The sequence below is a fragment of the Piliocolobus tephrosceles genome, chromosome 14, assembly GCF_002776525.5.
Source record: "Piliocolobus tephrosceles isolate RC106 chromosome 14, ASM277652v3, whole genome shotgun sequence".
NCBI classification, from domain to species: Eukaryota; Metazoa; Chordata; class Mammalia; order Primates; family Cercopithecidae; genus Piliocolobus; species Piliocolobus tephrosceles.
Genome location: NC_045447.1, coordinates 29,849,204 through 29,862,176, shown reverse-complemented (window position 1 = coordinate 29,862,176; position 12,973 = coordinate 29,849,204). Strand labels below are relative to the sequence as shown.

At 44.3% G+C, this 12,973-nt stretch overlaps 1 protein-coding gene across 1 annotated transcript in view; it reads right to left on the bottom strand.

Annotated features, from left to right (window-relative positions):
* FRRS1L (ferric chelate reductase 1 like) overlaps window positions 1-12,308 on the bottom strand; it is a 30,554-nt gene extending 18,246 nt beyond the window's left edge. Inside the window, exon 1 of the mRNA XM_023201343.2 lies at window positions 11,923-12,308. Within this exon, the coding sequence (XP_023057111.2) occupies window positions 11,923-12,160 (238 nt within the window). The 5' untranslated portion in view covers window positions 12,161-12,308. The remainder of the gene's footprint in view (window positions 1-11,922) is intronic.
* Between the last annotated feature and the right edge of the window lie 665 nt (window positions 12,309-12,973).

Here is a 12,973-nt window from a genome sequence, read left to right as displayed (position 1 = left end):
CTTACCATTTACCTCTATGTTTATTTTTACATAGGTGTGCTCTTAATATATCACTTGCATGTTTTAATTTGCATAAATGACACTGTGCAGAACATCTCATTCTATTTATTATTTCCCTTTGGAAATCTAGCCACATATGTAAGACTGAATATTATTCAGTCATAAAAAATGAAGTACTGATATATGTTACAACATGGATGTACCTTCATTATATAATCTCATTTACATGAAATGTCCAGGATAAGGTTGTGTGCAGTGACTCATGCCTGTAATCCCACCACTTTAGGAGGATGAGGCAGGCAGATTACTTGAGGTCAGGAGTTTGAGACCAGCCTGGCCAACATGGCAAAACCCTGTCTCTACTAAAAATACAAAAAAAAAAAAAAAAAAAAAGCCGGGTGTGGTGGTACACACCTGTAGTCCCAGCTACTTGGGAGGCTGAGGAAGAATTGCTTGAATCTGGGAGGTGGAGGTTGCAGTGAGCTGAGATTGCACCACTGTATTCCAGCCTGGGCGACAGAGCAAGACTCCATCTCAAAAAAAAAAAAAAATGTCCAGGATGACAAATATTGAAACAGCAAGATTAGTGGTTGCCTCGAGCTGGGGTGGGGAGGAGGGAGACAAGGGACTGCAGAGTGATAGCTAAAGGGTATAGGGTTTCTTTTGGGGATGATGCAAATGTTCTAAAATTGATTGTGGTGACAAATGCACAACCCTGCGAATATACTAAAAAGCGCTGCATTGTACATTTTAAATGGGTGAATTGTGTGGTGTGTGAGTTATATTTCAATAAAACTGTTGCAGAAAAAAAAAAAAGAAAAGAAAAAAAAACAATGGATGTCTTGCATCCCATTCCCTCCCTTCACATACCCAGTTCTCACTCAAGTGTCATGTACATGATTGATGGAATCAAAATCGTATCCAGAACTCAGGATTCCAGGTAATACTCTATCCTCTGCATCAGGGGCCGGAACACTAGAGAGTCTGGGGTAGATGCAGAGAGAGTTCATCCATCTTACTCGTCAAATTTCTCCTTTTTAATTTCATATGTAGTTTATGTGTATTTTCACCCTTTCCCTTGATTAGTCATGCCAGAAATTTGTGTATCTTATGAGAGTTTTCAAACAGTCCACATTCAGTTGGGGGTCATCACTCTCATTTTCACATGTGTTTTCCATTTGATTTATTCCCACCCAGATCTGTTATTTCCTTCCTTTTTGTTTCCATTTTGAATTGAATGCTTAGCTTACTTTTTTTTTTTTTTTGAGACGGAGTCTCACTCTGTTACCCAGGCTGGAGTGCAGCGGCGTGATCTTGGCTCACTACAACCTTCGCCTCCCAGGTTCAAGCGATTCTCCTGCCTCAGCCTCCCGAGTAGCTGAGAACACAGGCGCCCACCACCATGCCTGGCTAATTTTTTTGTATTTTAGTGGAGGCAGGGTTTCACGGTGTTAGCCAGGATGGTCTCTATCTCCTGACCTCGTGATCCACCCGCCTAGGCCTCCCAAAGTGCTGGGATTACAGGTGTGAGCCACTGCACCCAACCTTTTATTATTATTATTATTAATTATTATTATTGTTATTTTTTGAGACAGGGTCTTGCTCTGTCACCCAGGCTGTAGTGCACTGGCGCAATGATGACTCACTGCAATATCCGCCTCCTGGGCTCAGGCGATCCTCCTACCTCACCCTTCCAAGTTGCTGGGACCACAGGCATGAGCCACCACACCCAGCTAATTTTTTAAAATTTTTGTAGAGATAGGGTTTTGCCATGTTGCTCAGGCTGGTCTCAAACTCTCGGGCTCAAGCGATCTGCCCCTCTCAGCCTTCCAAAGTGCTGAGATTACAGTTGTAAGTCACCACACCAAGCCTCTAATTTTTCTTATTTTCTGATAAATGTATTCAAAACTATAAATTTCCCTCTAAGCTCTCTTTTAGATTCACGCCAGATATTTTGACATGCAATGCTTTGATGGTCATTATATGCATATCTTAATTTTCTTTATGATTTTCTCCTTAACATATAGGTTAATATTGTTGTTTTTACTTACAGACATCGGTGATTTTTCCCCTTATACTTTTGTTAATTTCAAATCTTACCACATTGGAATCAGAAGACATCTGTATGATATAAACTGTTTGTAATTTGTTGACTTTCTTATATTCTGGTATATGGCTGATTTTAGTGGATTTATGTGCTCAAAAAGAGTATGATTTTGTATTTGTGGATTTTACATATCTATTTAATTGAACTTATCATTCATATAATTGAAATTATATGATATATATCTATATATCTATTATATGATATATATCTATATCCTTTATTTTTTGGAGACAGGGTCTCACTGTGTCACCCAGGCTAGAGTGCAGTGGCACAGTCATGGCTTATTGCAGCCTCAAATTCCTGGACTCAAGCCATCCTCTTGCCTCAACACCCCAAGCAGCTGGGACCATAGGCAGGTGCCACCATGCCTGGCTAATTTTTTTTTTATTTTGTATAGAGAAAATGTTGCCCAGGCTAGTCTCAAACTCCTGGTCTCAAAGCTATCCTCCTGCCTTGGTCTCCCTATATCTTTCATTTTAAAACTTTGTTTGATTTTTCAATACCAAGGGTGGTATGTCCAATTGCAAATGTCGGTTTATATTTTGCTCTACACTATTTCCATCAGTTATTGCTTTTATTTGGACACTATACTGTTACAGGTAAACATCCCTGATTGGTTTCTTCTATCGGCATATGACATAATTTGCTCCTTATGTTTTATCTTCTATATTTTGTCCGATGTTACTGTCATCTTGGTTTTCTTATGGTTCATCTTTGCCTAAAATATCGTTTTCCATTCTTTCAGAAATATTTTGTATAGTACTTATGCATTTATGTATGTGATCAAAACTCTTCTGTAATGTTCCTTTCTCATTGTGTACTTGTCTGGTTTTGCTAATAAGGTTATGTTATCCTCATAAAACAAGCTGGAAACTATTCCTCCTTTGAGTGTCCCTTGAAATAATGTGTTTAAGATTAGCATCAGCTGTCACTTGAGTGTCTGGTAGAACTGAGCCTGGAGTTTTCTTGGTTGGAAGATGTTTTTAACTGATTCAATTTCTTTGATGGGTAAAAAATTATTTGGCTTTTCTAATTTTTCTTGAGTCAGTTTTTGGTAAGTTGCAATTTTTTTCTAGGAATTTGTCCATTTAAATTTTCCAGTGTATTGGCATAAAGCTGTTCGTTGTATTTCTTTTTGGCTTATCTGCTTTCATTTTTAGTGAGCTATAATTCACATACCGTAAAATTCACCTTTTTCAAGTATACAGATCGGTGTTTTTTAATGTATTCATAAGGTTATGCAACCATCACCACTATCTAATTCACAAACACTTCCATGATTCCAAGAAGAATCCCTGTACCTGTTAGCAGTCACTCCCAATTCCCCCTCCTCTCAGTCCCTGGCAATCATGAGTCTACTTTCTACCTCTATGGATTTGCTTATTCTGGACATTTTATATCAATGGAATCATACAGCATGTGGCCTTTTGTGTCTGGCTTCCTTCACTTAGCATAATATTTTCAAGGTTCATGGTAGCATGTGTCAGAACTTCATTCCTTTTTCTGGCTAAATAATATTCCATTGTATGGATCAACCACATACATGTACATCCATTCATCAGTTTTGATAGGCATTTGGGTTGTTTCCACTTTTTGGCTATTATGAATAGTGCTGCTATGGACAAGTTTTTGTGTGAACATATGTTTCCAATTCCCTTGGAGTAGAACTGCTGCATCATATGGTAATTCTGTGTTTAACTTTTTGAGAAACTGCCAACCTATTTTCCACAGTAGCTGCATCATTTCACATCCTTACCACAATGTATGAGAGGTCCAATTTCTTCACATCCTTGCCAGGACTTGTTATTTTCCTTTTAAAAAAAAATCACCATCCTAGTGGGTGTGAAGTGGTATCTCATTATGATTTGGATTTGCATTTCCTTAACAGTCAATGATGTTGGGCATCTTTTCATGCGCTTGTTGGCAATTTGTATGTCTTCTTTGGAAAAATGTCTTTTTAAAGCTTTTTTCTATTTTTAAATTGGATTATCCTTTTATTAAGTTGTAATAATTACAATTAGCTTTTAAATCTCTGCTATGTCTGAGGTTCCCCCTTTGTCATTCTTATTTTTTTCTTGATTAATTTTGCCAGATGGTTAACTTTATATGTCAATTTGGCTGGCCAAAGTGCCCAGATGTGTGGTTTAAAGAACCTGAATATTTCTTTAAGGGTGTTTTAGGAGTGGATTAACATTTAAGTGGGTGGGCCAGATGCGATGGCTCATGCCTGTAATCCCAGCACTTTGGCCGAGGCGGGTGGATCACGAGGTCAGGGGTTCGAGACCAGCCTGACCAACATGGTGAAACCCTGTCTCTACTAAAAATACAAAAATTAGCCAGGTGTGGTGGGACCCACCTGTAATCCCAGCTACTTGGGAAGCTGAGGTAGGAGAATTGCTTGAACCCGGGAGGAGTAGGTTGCAGTGAGCCAAGATCGCACCATTGCACTCCAGCCTGGGTGACAGAGCAAGACTCTGTCTCAACAACAACCACCACCACCAAAAAAAAAAAAAAAAAAAAAATTTAAGTAGGTGGACTCTGAGCAAAGTAGATTGCCCTCCATAACGCAAGTTGGCCTCATCCAATCAGTCAAAGGCATGAAGAGAACAAAAAGAGTGACCTCCACCAAGCAATGTAGCAGCAGATGGCCTCCGGACTTGACTTGCAAACATCAGCTCATCTCTGGGTCTCCAGCCTGCCAACCCATCCTGCAGATTGTGGAACCTGCCAGCCTCCATAATCATGTGAACCAATTCCTTAAAATAAATCTGTCTACATAGACACATATCCTATTGGTTTTGTTTCTCTGGAAAACCCTGATTACACACTTATCTGTCTTATTACGTTTTCAAAGAATCACTTTTGGCTTTGTGGATCCCCTTTACTGAATATTTGGTTTCTATTGCATTAATTCTGCTATATCTTTATTATTTCGTTATTTGTTTCCTTCTACTATCTTCAGATTTATTCTCTTCTTTCTCTCACTTCACAGTTTTCGGTCTTTCTTCTTTTCTTCCATCAGTTTAAACCCAACAGCCAACTGCCTCCAGGGGTTTCTCCCTGGATATTCCACAAGCAAATCAATTCCAGATGAGTTCCTCCACCTCCCAAAAGCTCTTGCTCCTATGTTTCTTATCTTAGTGGATAATCCCACTAGCCACCTACAGTCTCGCAATCCTGAAGCCTCAGTCCTAAGTTTCTCCCTTTCCCCAACCTGGCACATTTACTCAGTCATCACTTCCTGTTATTCCTTTTATTTATTTTGAGACAGGGTCTCACTCTGTCACCCAGACTGGAGTACAGTGGTGTGAACATGGCTCACGGTAGCCTCAACCTCCTGGGCTCAAGTGATCTTCCTGCCTCAGCCTCCCATGTAGCTGGGATCACAGGTGTACCACCATGCCCAGTTAACTTTTTTATCTTTTTGTAGAGATGGGGTATCACTTTGTTGCCCAAGGCTGATCTCAAACTCGGAGGCTCCTCTCGAAGTGTTGGGATTACAGGCATGGGCCACTGCACTTGACCACTTCTTGTTATTCCTACCTCAGAAACCAGAGCCTGACTTTTGTCTGTAGCTCTACCTCTTATCTTCTCTGGCTTCTCTCTCACTCCTTCTGCCCTGCCGCCATCTTTTTGAAAAAGAAATCTATTTTTTTTTTTTTTTTTTTTTTTTTTTTTGAGACAGAGTCTCGCTCTGTCGCCGAGACTGGAGTGCAATGGCACAATCTTGGCTCATCACAACCTCTGCCTCCCAGGTTCAAGTGATTCTCCTGCCTCAGCCTCCTGAGTAGCTGGGATTACAGGCACCTGCCATCATGCCCAGCTAATTTTTGTATTTTTATAGAGACAGGTTTCACCATGTTGGCCAGGTTGGTCTTGAACTCCTGCCCTCAGGTGATCTGCCTGCCTCGGCTTCCCAAAGTGCTGGGATTATAGGCCACCTCACCTGGCCTGAAGCAGAAATCTAATGCTGTCATCCCACTGCTCCTCATAGTACTCCCCAACATTCCACCTCCCCACACCTACCTGTCCTCCTTAGTCTTGAGACATATGTGTTGAACCACCCAGACACAGCCAGCTTTTCCCTCTTCCCTTCGCTCTGTCCATTCCCCCATTTGTCATCACTTAAATTGGCTTGTTCCTTTCTCTCCATTTTCCATTTTGATGCTATTTTTTTCCCTCTAAAATAAAAACCTGAATGAGACTCAATAATATTGGCTTGGGGCTTTTCTAAAAACGGGTGTATCAATTCTTCTCCTTCCATTTCTTTCCTTCTTCTGACATGGACTCTATAAGCTCTTTCAGTAACTTCTGTTTTGGAGAACAATTCGAGCCATTTTTTTTTCTCTCCCTCCTTTCCTCTCCATTATTTTATACTCCCTTCATTTATTCCTGAACCATGAGAGGTACTTATTTTCTTGGTTGATTTTTTAGGTTCTCAATCTGGCTTTGTGGTTTCCATTCTTGTCTAATTCAAGAAACTATCTGTTCCTTTTTTGCAATCCCTTGAGCCTGTTTTGCCATACTCTACTGAGTGGTTAATGGCTTCTGGTTTGCTATTTATTGCTTCTAATTAACTGCTTGGCTCACAGCCTTTAGGTATTAATTTAGTACTTGATTCCTTGAAGTTTAAGTTTTAATTGTCTGGCCACACCATTCAGTTTCATCCGAGAACTACTGCATCAGCCTCTTTCTGGATGGCCTCAATTTTTGTTCCTTCTCTTTTCAGAGTCGTATTATGAAGTAAAAATATCAAGGGGTTTTATAAGGTGTGAAGTTCCACACAGAAGTGAATTCAGTCTTCATGGTGGCACTCTACTGCTTAGGAAACTGTAGGCCCTAACTGTCTACCATATCAGTTCCAAACCCACCCTCTCAAGTTCACTCACAAAAATACCTAATTCTAGACTGGATGTGGTGGCTCACGCATGTAATCCCAGCACTTTGGGAGGCCAAGGCAGGCAGATCTCTTGAGGTCAGGAGTTCAAGATCAGCCTGGCCAACATGGTGAAACCCTGTCTCTATTAAAAATACAAAAATTAGCCAGGTGTGATGGCGCATGCCTGTAATCCCAGCTGCCTGGGAGGCTAAGGCACGAGCATCATTTGAACTCAGGAGGTGGAGGTTGCAGTGAGCTGGGATCGCACTACTGCACTCCAGCCTGGACAACAGAGTGAGATTCTGTCTCAAAAACAAAAACAAAAAACCAATTCTACCTGTCCAATCCATGTCCTAGTGCAAGTCAACAGGGACCGTCCATTCCAGGTGGGCAGGACACCTTAAACCACCTTGTCCATTAAGTCCATCAACAAATCCACAGAGTTCTCTGCTACTTTCTAGCTGTGTGACTTTAGCCAAAATATTCAAACTTTCTGTGGGTCAGTTTCTTTATCTCTACAGTAGCAATAATAGTAGTATTTAACTCGCAGTGTTGCTGTAAGGATTAAAATTAATATGGACAAGGTATCTTAAAGTGGTGCCTGCTGCATAGTAAGCACATATTAAAAGTTGCTCTAATTGGTATTATGATCAGGCTAGATTCATGAAGGATACAAAGATAAATTAGACGTAAATTGTTACCCTTAACAAATTTCCAGATTAGTAGAGTGGTAAGTCATATAACCACATACCGTCCATGGTAGATGGGGGAAGGATATAGGGAGACGATGAAACGTCTGCCCTTTGCCCCATGTTCTGTCATTTCTACCTCTCTAGCTCTTTCCCAAGAAAAATTGTGATCAGAACTCAATGGTCAGAAAATCCTTGATTGAGCCACATTTTACAAGTAGTCAGATGACTATGCCTTAAAGATAAGTGACCACAAATGATGTTCTGTCTTTTCCTTCTTAGGCAGGGTATGGCTCCAAGGGTCAGGCAATTAACATCATCCATGTAGCTGGCTGGGTTAAGACTCAGGGTCTGCTTCTCAAACCTGGCCATCTTCGCAGCAGAGAGAAGCAAGCTTCATTCGTGACTTAACCCTTAGCCAACATCCAACTCAGTTTTGTTTGTTTGTTTTTCCCCAAAGAACCCTCAGAAATGAGCATTTGCCCATAATCAAATGGTAATCTGTTCCACATTCTATCACTGCTCTGAATATGTAGATTCTGGGTTAAGAACCTCAAGGGAAAGAAGTATGAGTGGCAGGATTCAAGCACTAAGACCATATCTGAACTCCTGACCATAGAGAGCAAAGAGGGTCATGGCAGACTGTGTGCTGTGGAAGCATATCTTTGCCTAGTGGGAGAAGGAGAAAATCAGGGAAGGCTTCCTGAAAGAGGTGGCATTTGAGCTGAGACTGTAAGGATGAGTAGTATAGGCTTAGACAGTGGGACCCTCAAAGAATTCTGAACACTAGCATAGTTAAACCAAAACATAACTTAAATTTTTAAAAATGACCACATTAGGGGGTGATCATTTTTTTGAGACAGCAAATGAGTCAGCATCCCGCCTCTGGATTTGAGGGCCTTGGGCAATCTGAATACTGGGGAAATAGTCTCTAGGTAGGGTAGGTAATGATCAGTAGGCTCTCTCTCAGTTTCAGCGGAATTTCCATTCCCACCTCCATTACTCAAATTCCTTTTTTCTGATTTTTGTACTCAGTTTCATGGCTATTTGAGACATAAGAAGGGGTTACCCTGCACAGAGGGAACAAGTAGCCCAGGCCCTAGAAATGGACAACCTCAAGTGTACTGACAGAATAAGTCAAAGACATTCCTTGCACTTCTTCACTTGCCACATCCTCCAAGGTCAGTCAGGTTCCCCTCTTCCTTCTCCACTGAATCTATCCTAGGAGAGTTCCACCTATAACCTCTCATCTCCTGAATCCATCGACAATTTTGAGTCTTCATGCTATCAGGCCTCTCCTTGGTAGGAAACAGGCTCTTTTCCTTTGCCTTCTGGGACACCCCTCTCTCCTGGTTCTTCTTCCCTCTCTCTGGCAACCGCTCCTCAGCCCCCGCTTTTAAGGCAATGTCACTGTTTATTTCTAGGCATCTTGGGAAAGTCTCTATTCAGGACCCACAGGGCTGAAGCCAAGGCCCAGGGTAATCTAGCAGAGGCACTGCCTCTGATAGGCCCACACCACTTACATCCCAACTAGCACCCACCAGATGGTGGTAGAATCTGTATGCAAAGAGGAAGTGAAACTGTCAGAGAGAAGAGGGTAGGAGAAGAACGGAGAGTAAAAGCTCAGGGTGAGGGAAGCGGAGATATGGTTGTAAAAGGAAATTGAGTCAGGGAGGAAATTTCAGATAAAGCAGTTGAATATTCATTTGGGGAACAGGTTGAATTTTTTTTTTTTTTTTTTTTTTTTGAGACTGAGTCTCACTCTGTTGCCCAGCCTGAAGTCCAATGACACAATCTCAGCTCACTGCAACCTCCCCACCTCCTGGGTTCAAGTGATTCTCCTGCCTCAGCCTCCTGAGTAGCTGGGATTACAGGTGTGCACCACCACGCCCGCCTAATTTTGTATTTTTAGTAGAGACGGGGTTTCACCATGTTGGTCAGGCTGGTCTCGAACTCCTGACCTCCTGATCCACCCACCTCAGCCTCCCAAAGTGCTGGGAATACAGGTGTGAACCACCGCACCCGGCCCCATCACAGACTTTTGAGTGCAACGCCAACAGGTTAGAAGCAGGCTTCAGGAGAGTTAAACCAGTTTTATGTGCAGAATGGTGGGAGGGCGAAGCAGACACACTAGGGATTGGTATACATGTAGCAAAGCCCTGCTGCCTGCTGTGCAGTCACCTCATCTAAATGCCTTCCCTCTTCTGTGTCACTGAAGTCTTTCCTACTTTATGGCTTGACTCTATAAAGCTGTCCTTGACGGCTGTGGCCCACCCGATGTCCATGTTCATAAAACCTTCTGGACCATACAATGAACATATCATTCTCTCTGTAGAGAGACTCAAAGGACGTACAGAATCTGACCCTACCCTTCATTTGTTAGATGCATGAACCCAATCAGAATAGAAGCTCTCACATACCACATTTCAGTCACCTGGCAGCACTAGGTTGTGTACAATGTAAACACACACTAGATGCTTTCAGAAACAGATGGGTTTTGGAATATTTATTCTTTTCCAGAGTGACAGATTCTGCCACATGTCTCTCCAGCTAGAAGACTACATTTCTTAGCCTTCCTTGAAGCTAGGTCATTGTAACTATGTTTTTGCCAAAGGAATGTGAACAGCAGTAATGTGGGCAGCCAGCCTAAAAGGTAACTACTTGCCCTGAACTTCTCTTTTTCTTTCCCTCAATCTTGAACAAGGACATGCAAGCAACCTGGCTTCTACTGTACAGATGAGGACAAAGCCTCAGGGGGATGGTAGAGCAACAAGATGGAAAGAACCCGGGTCCCAGAATGACCTTGTGGAACAGAGTCATCCCACCAGCCCCAGACCAACCAGACTTTTATCAGAGAGAAAAATAAACTACCTTATTTAAACCACTATACATTAAAATCTCTAATTCAGCAGTTAAGCCTCTAGTTAATACATTTCCCCAAATCCATTCTCTCCATCTTCTTTAATACAATAATTCTGATTTTTGAACCGGGCATATTATGTCTCAGCTAATAGGCTGTACTTTCCATCCTCCTTTGTACCTATGTGCAACCACATTATTAAGTTGTGGCCAAAGAAGTATAAAAATTGTTACATGAAACTTCTGAGTAATCCCCTTATAAAGTAGTCAGTGACCTTCTTCCTGCTTCATTTTTCCCACTGTCTGGAATGTGAATATAATGGCTGTAGCTCAAGCAGTTATTTTGAACCATGAAGTTACATGCTAAGAATTGTGAAGAACCAGAAGGGCAGGATCCAGGGGCCCTGGTGACCAAGGAGCCTCCACACCAGTTCTAGATTACCTCTTTCTCAGTTTCTTTCCATAGAGAGAAACTTCTATCTTGTTGAAGCTATTAATGTTTGCTTGTTGTATGCAGCTGAACTTAATCCTAACAACAGAGACATCCACTAACAGATATGAGCTTCTGGGACTCAACACTTCACACCCCAGCTTGATTGTTGGATATCCTTCTTAGCAGAAGAAAAGGAAAATCATTACTTCCCAAAGTTGCTAAAGTAAGAGGCCAGTTTCCGTTCCTTCTGACCACCATCCGCTTGGCTTTTGTGCTCACTGAAGCAGCTCTACAGGGAGGCCCTTGGCTGACAAACTCCCAGTCCGTGGGCCCAGCAGGCCACAACAATGGTGGCTCATACTAGGGGACCATAACGTATGTGGCATCATAAAAGAAGAGGGATGGGAGTGGGGAGGCTGATGTGACCCAGCTCTGATGGGTCAGTAAGCAGGAACAGAACGCTACGAAGTGGGTGCTGGTCACTGCAAATTTAGGTCAATACAGACAGGGAGGAAATAAGGCAACCTCTCTCTCTAGGTTGTGGTTTTTCTGCTTCCCCACAACTGCTCTGGCCAGGTGGCGGCCTCCTCCCCTATAACCCAACCCCAGGCGGCAAAGGTGGAAGCCAGATCTAAGAACTGGGGGAGCTTAGACTCAGCACCCACCCCTATCCACAGCCTTGAAGAAGTTGGGTGATCCCTCCCTCTCCCAGCCTCACTCTCCCCATCTGTAAAGCGGGCCGCAGGCATTGACAGCTCTTTGGGCCTTTCCTCCAAGCCGGCGAAGGTCTGGGCACTGCGCTCCCCATCCTGGCCTCGCCTCTGCCAGAGCTGCCTCCACGGACATCTTTTCCGACCCCCTCCCCCGCCCCCTCCCCCGCTCCTCGTTCCCCCGATCCTCGGTCCCCCACCCCGGGTCTCCCCTCCCGCAACCCCTCGCCCTCCCGCAGCCTCACCCTCCTCCGACAGGTAGCGCAGGTCGTAGAACTCCCCCGCAAAGGTGCCGTAGGAGGAGTCGTGGCGCGGCACCGCCTCGTCGGCGCCCGTGTCCCCCCGCGCACGGCCCCGGGGTCCCCGGCCCCCCGGGCCCGCACCGTCGTCCGCTGGGCTGGCTGCGCAGGCGGCGGGTCCCGTCAGCAACAGCAGGAGCAGCGGCGTCCAGACCCTCGGGTGCTGCCGGAGCGGCCGCGCCATCGCTGCGCACAGATGCCGCAGCCAGGCCGCTCGGGCCGCAGCTGGGGCGCCGCGGGCGCGGGCCGGGACTGAGCCGCCGCCGAGGCCACCAGCACGCGCCCGCGCAGCCGCGGAGCCTCCCGCACCCCCGCCTCCCTGTCTCGGTCTGCGCATCCTCGCTCCAGCCCCGCAGCCTCCCCCTTCCTCTTGGAACCCCCTCCTCCCCCCACCGGAGTCTCCTTCCTAGCAGCTTCCCTTCTCCTGTCCTTTCCATTCTCCCCATCTCCCCGACTTCCCTCCACTCAGGCAGATTTGGCCCTTCTACCCCCTTGCTACTCGGGAGTGTGGTCCGCGGAACGGCAGCATCAGCATCACCTGGAAGCTTGTTAGCATCACTAAGGCCCCACTCCAGACCCATGAAGCTGGATGTTCATTTCACCAAAATTTCCAGGAGATCCCAATGCACGTTCAATTTATGAAATACTCCTCCAGAGAGTTTACCCTGGACACACCTGGTCAGTGCTGCCTCCTCAACCTTGTGCCGGCGCTTTTTGGCTTACATAAAGCACTTGCTAGACCTGTTATTTCTTGGATCATCACAGAAGGAACTTGAAATTCCAAGACCCCCACTATAGAGCTAGGTAAACTGAGGTGTTTAGAGACAGAGAAAAAACTGGAACCCAGATCTCCAGACTGAATTCACCTGCTTCCTCTCCAGGCTCTTGCGGTGTGTAATCAACAGAGGCTGGTGCCAGTAGGTAACCTGTCTCTCTTCAAAACTAGGCTTCTGGTTTACTCTATTTCCCTGCAGCAAACACGCACAGGCCTTGGAAG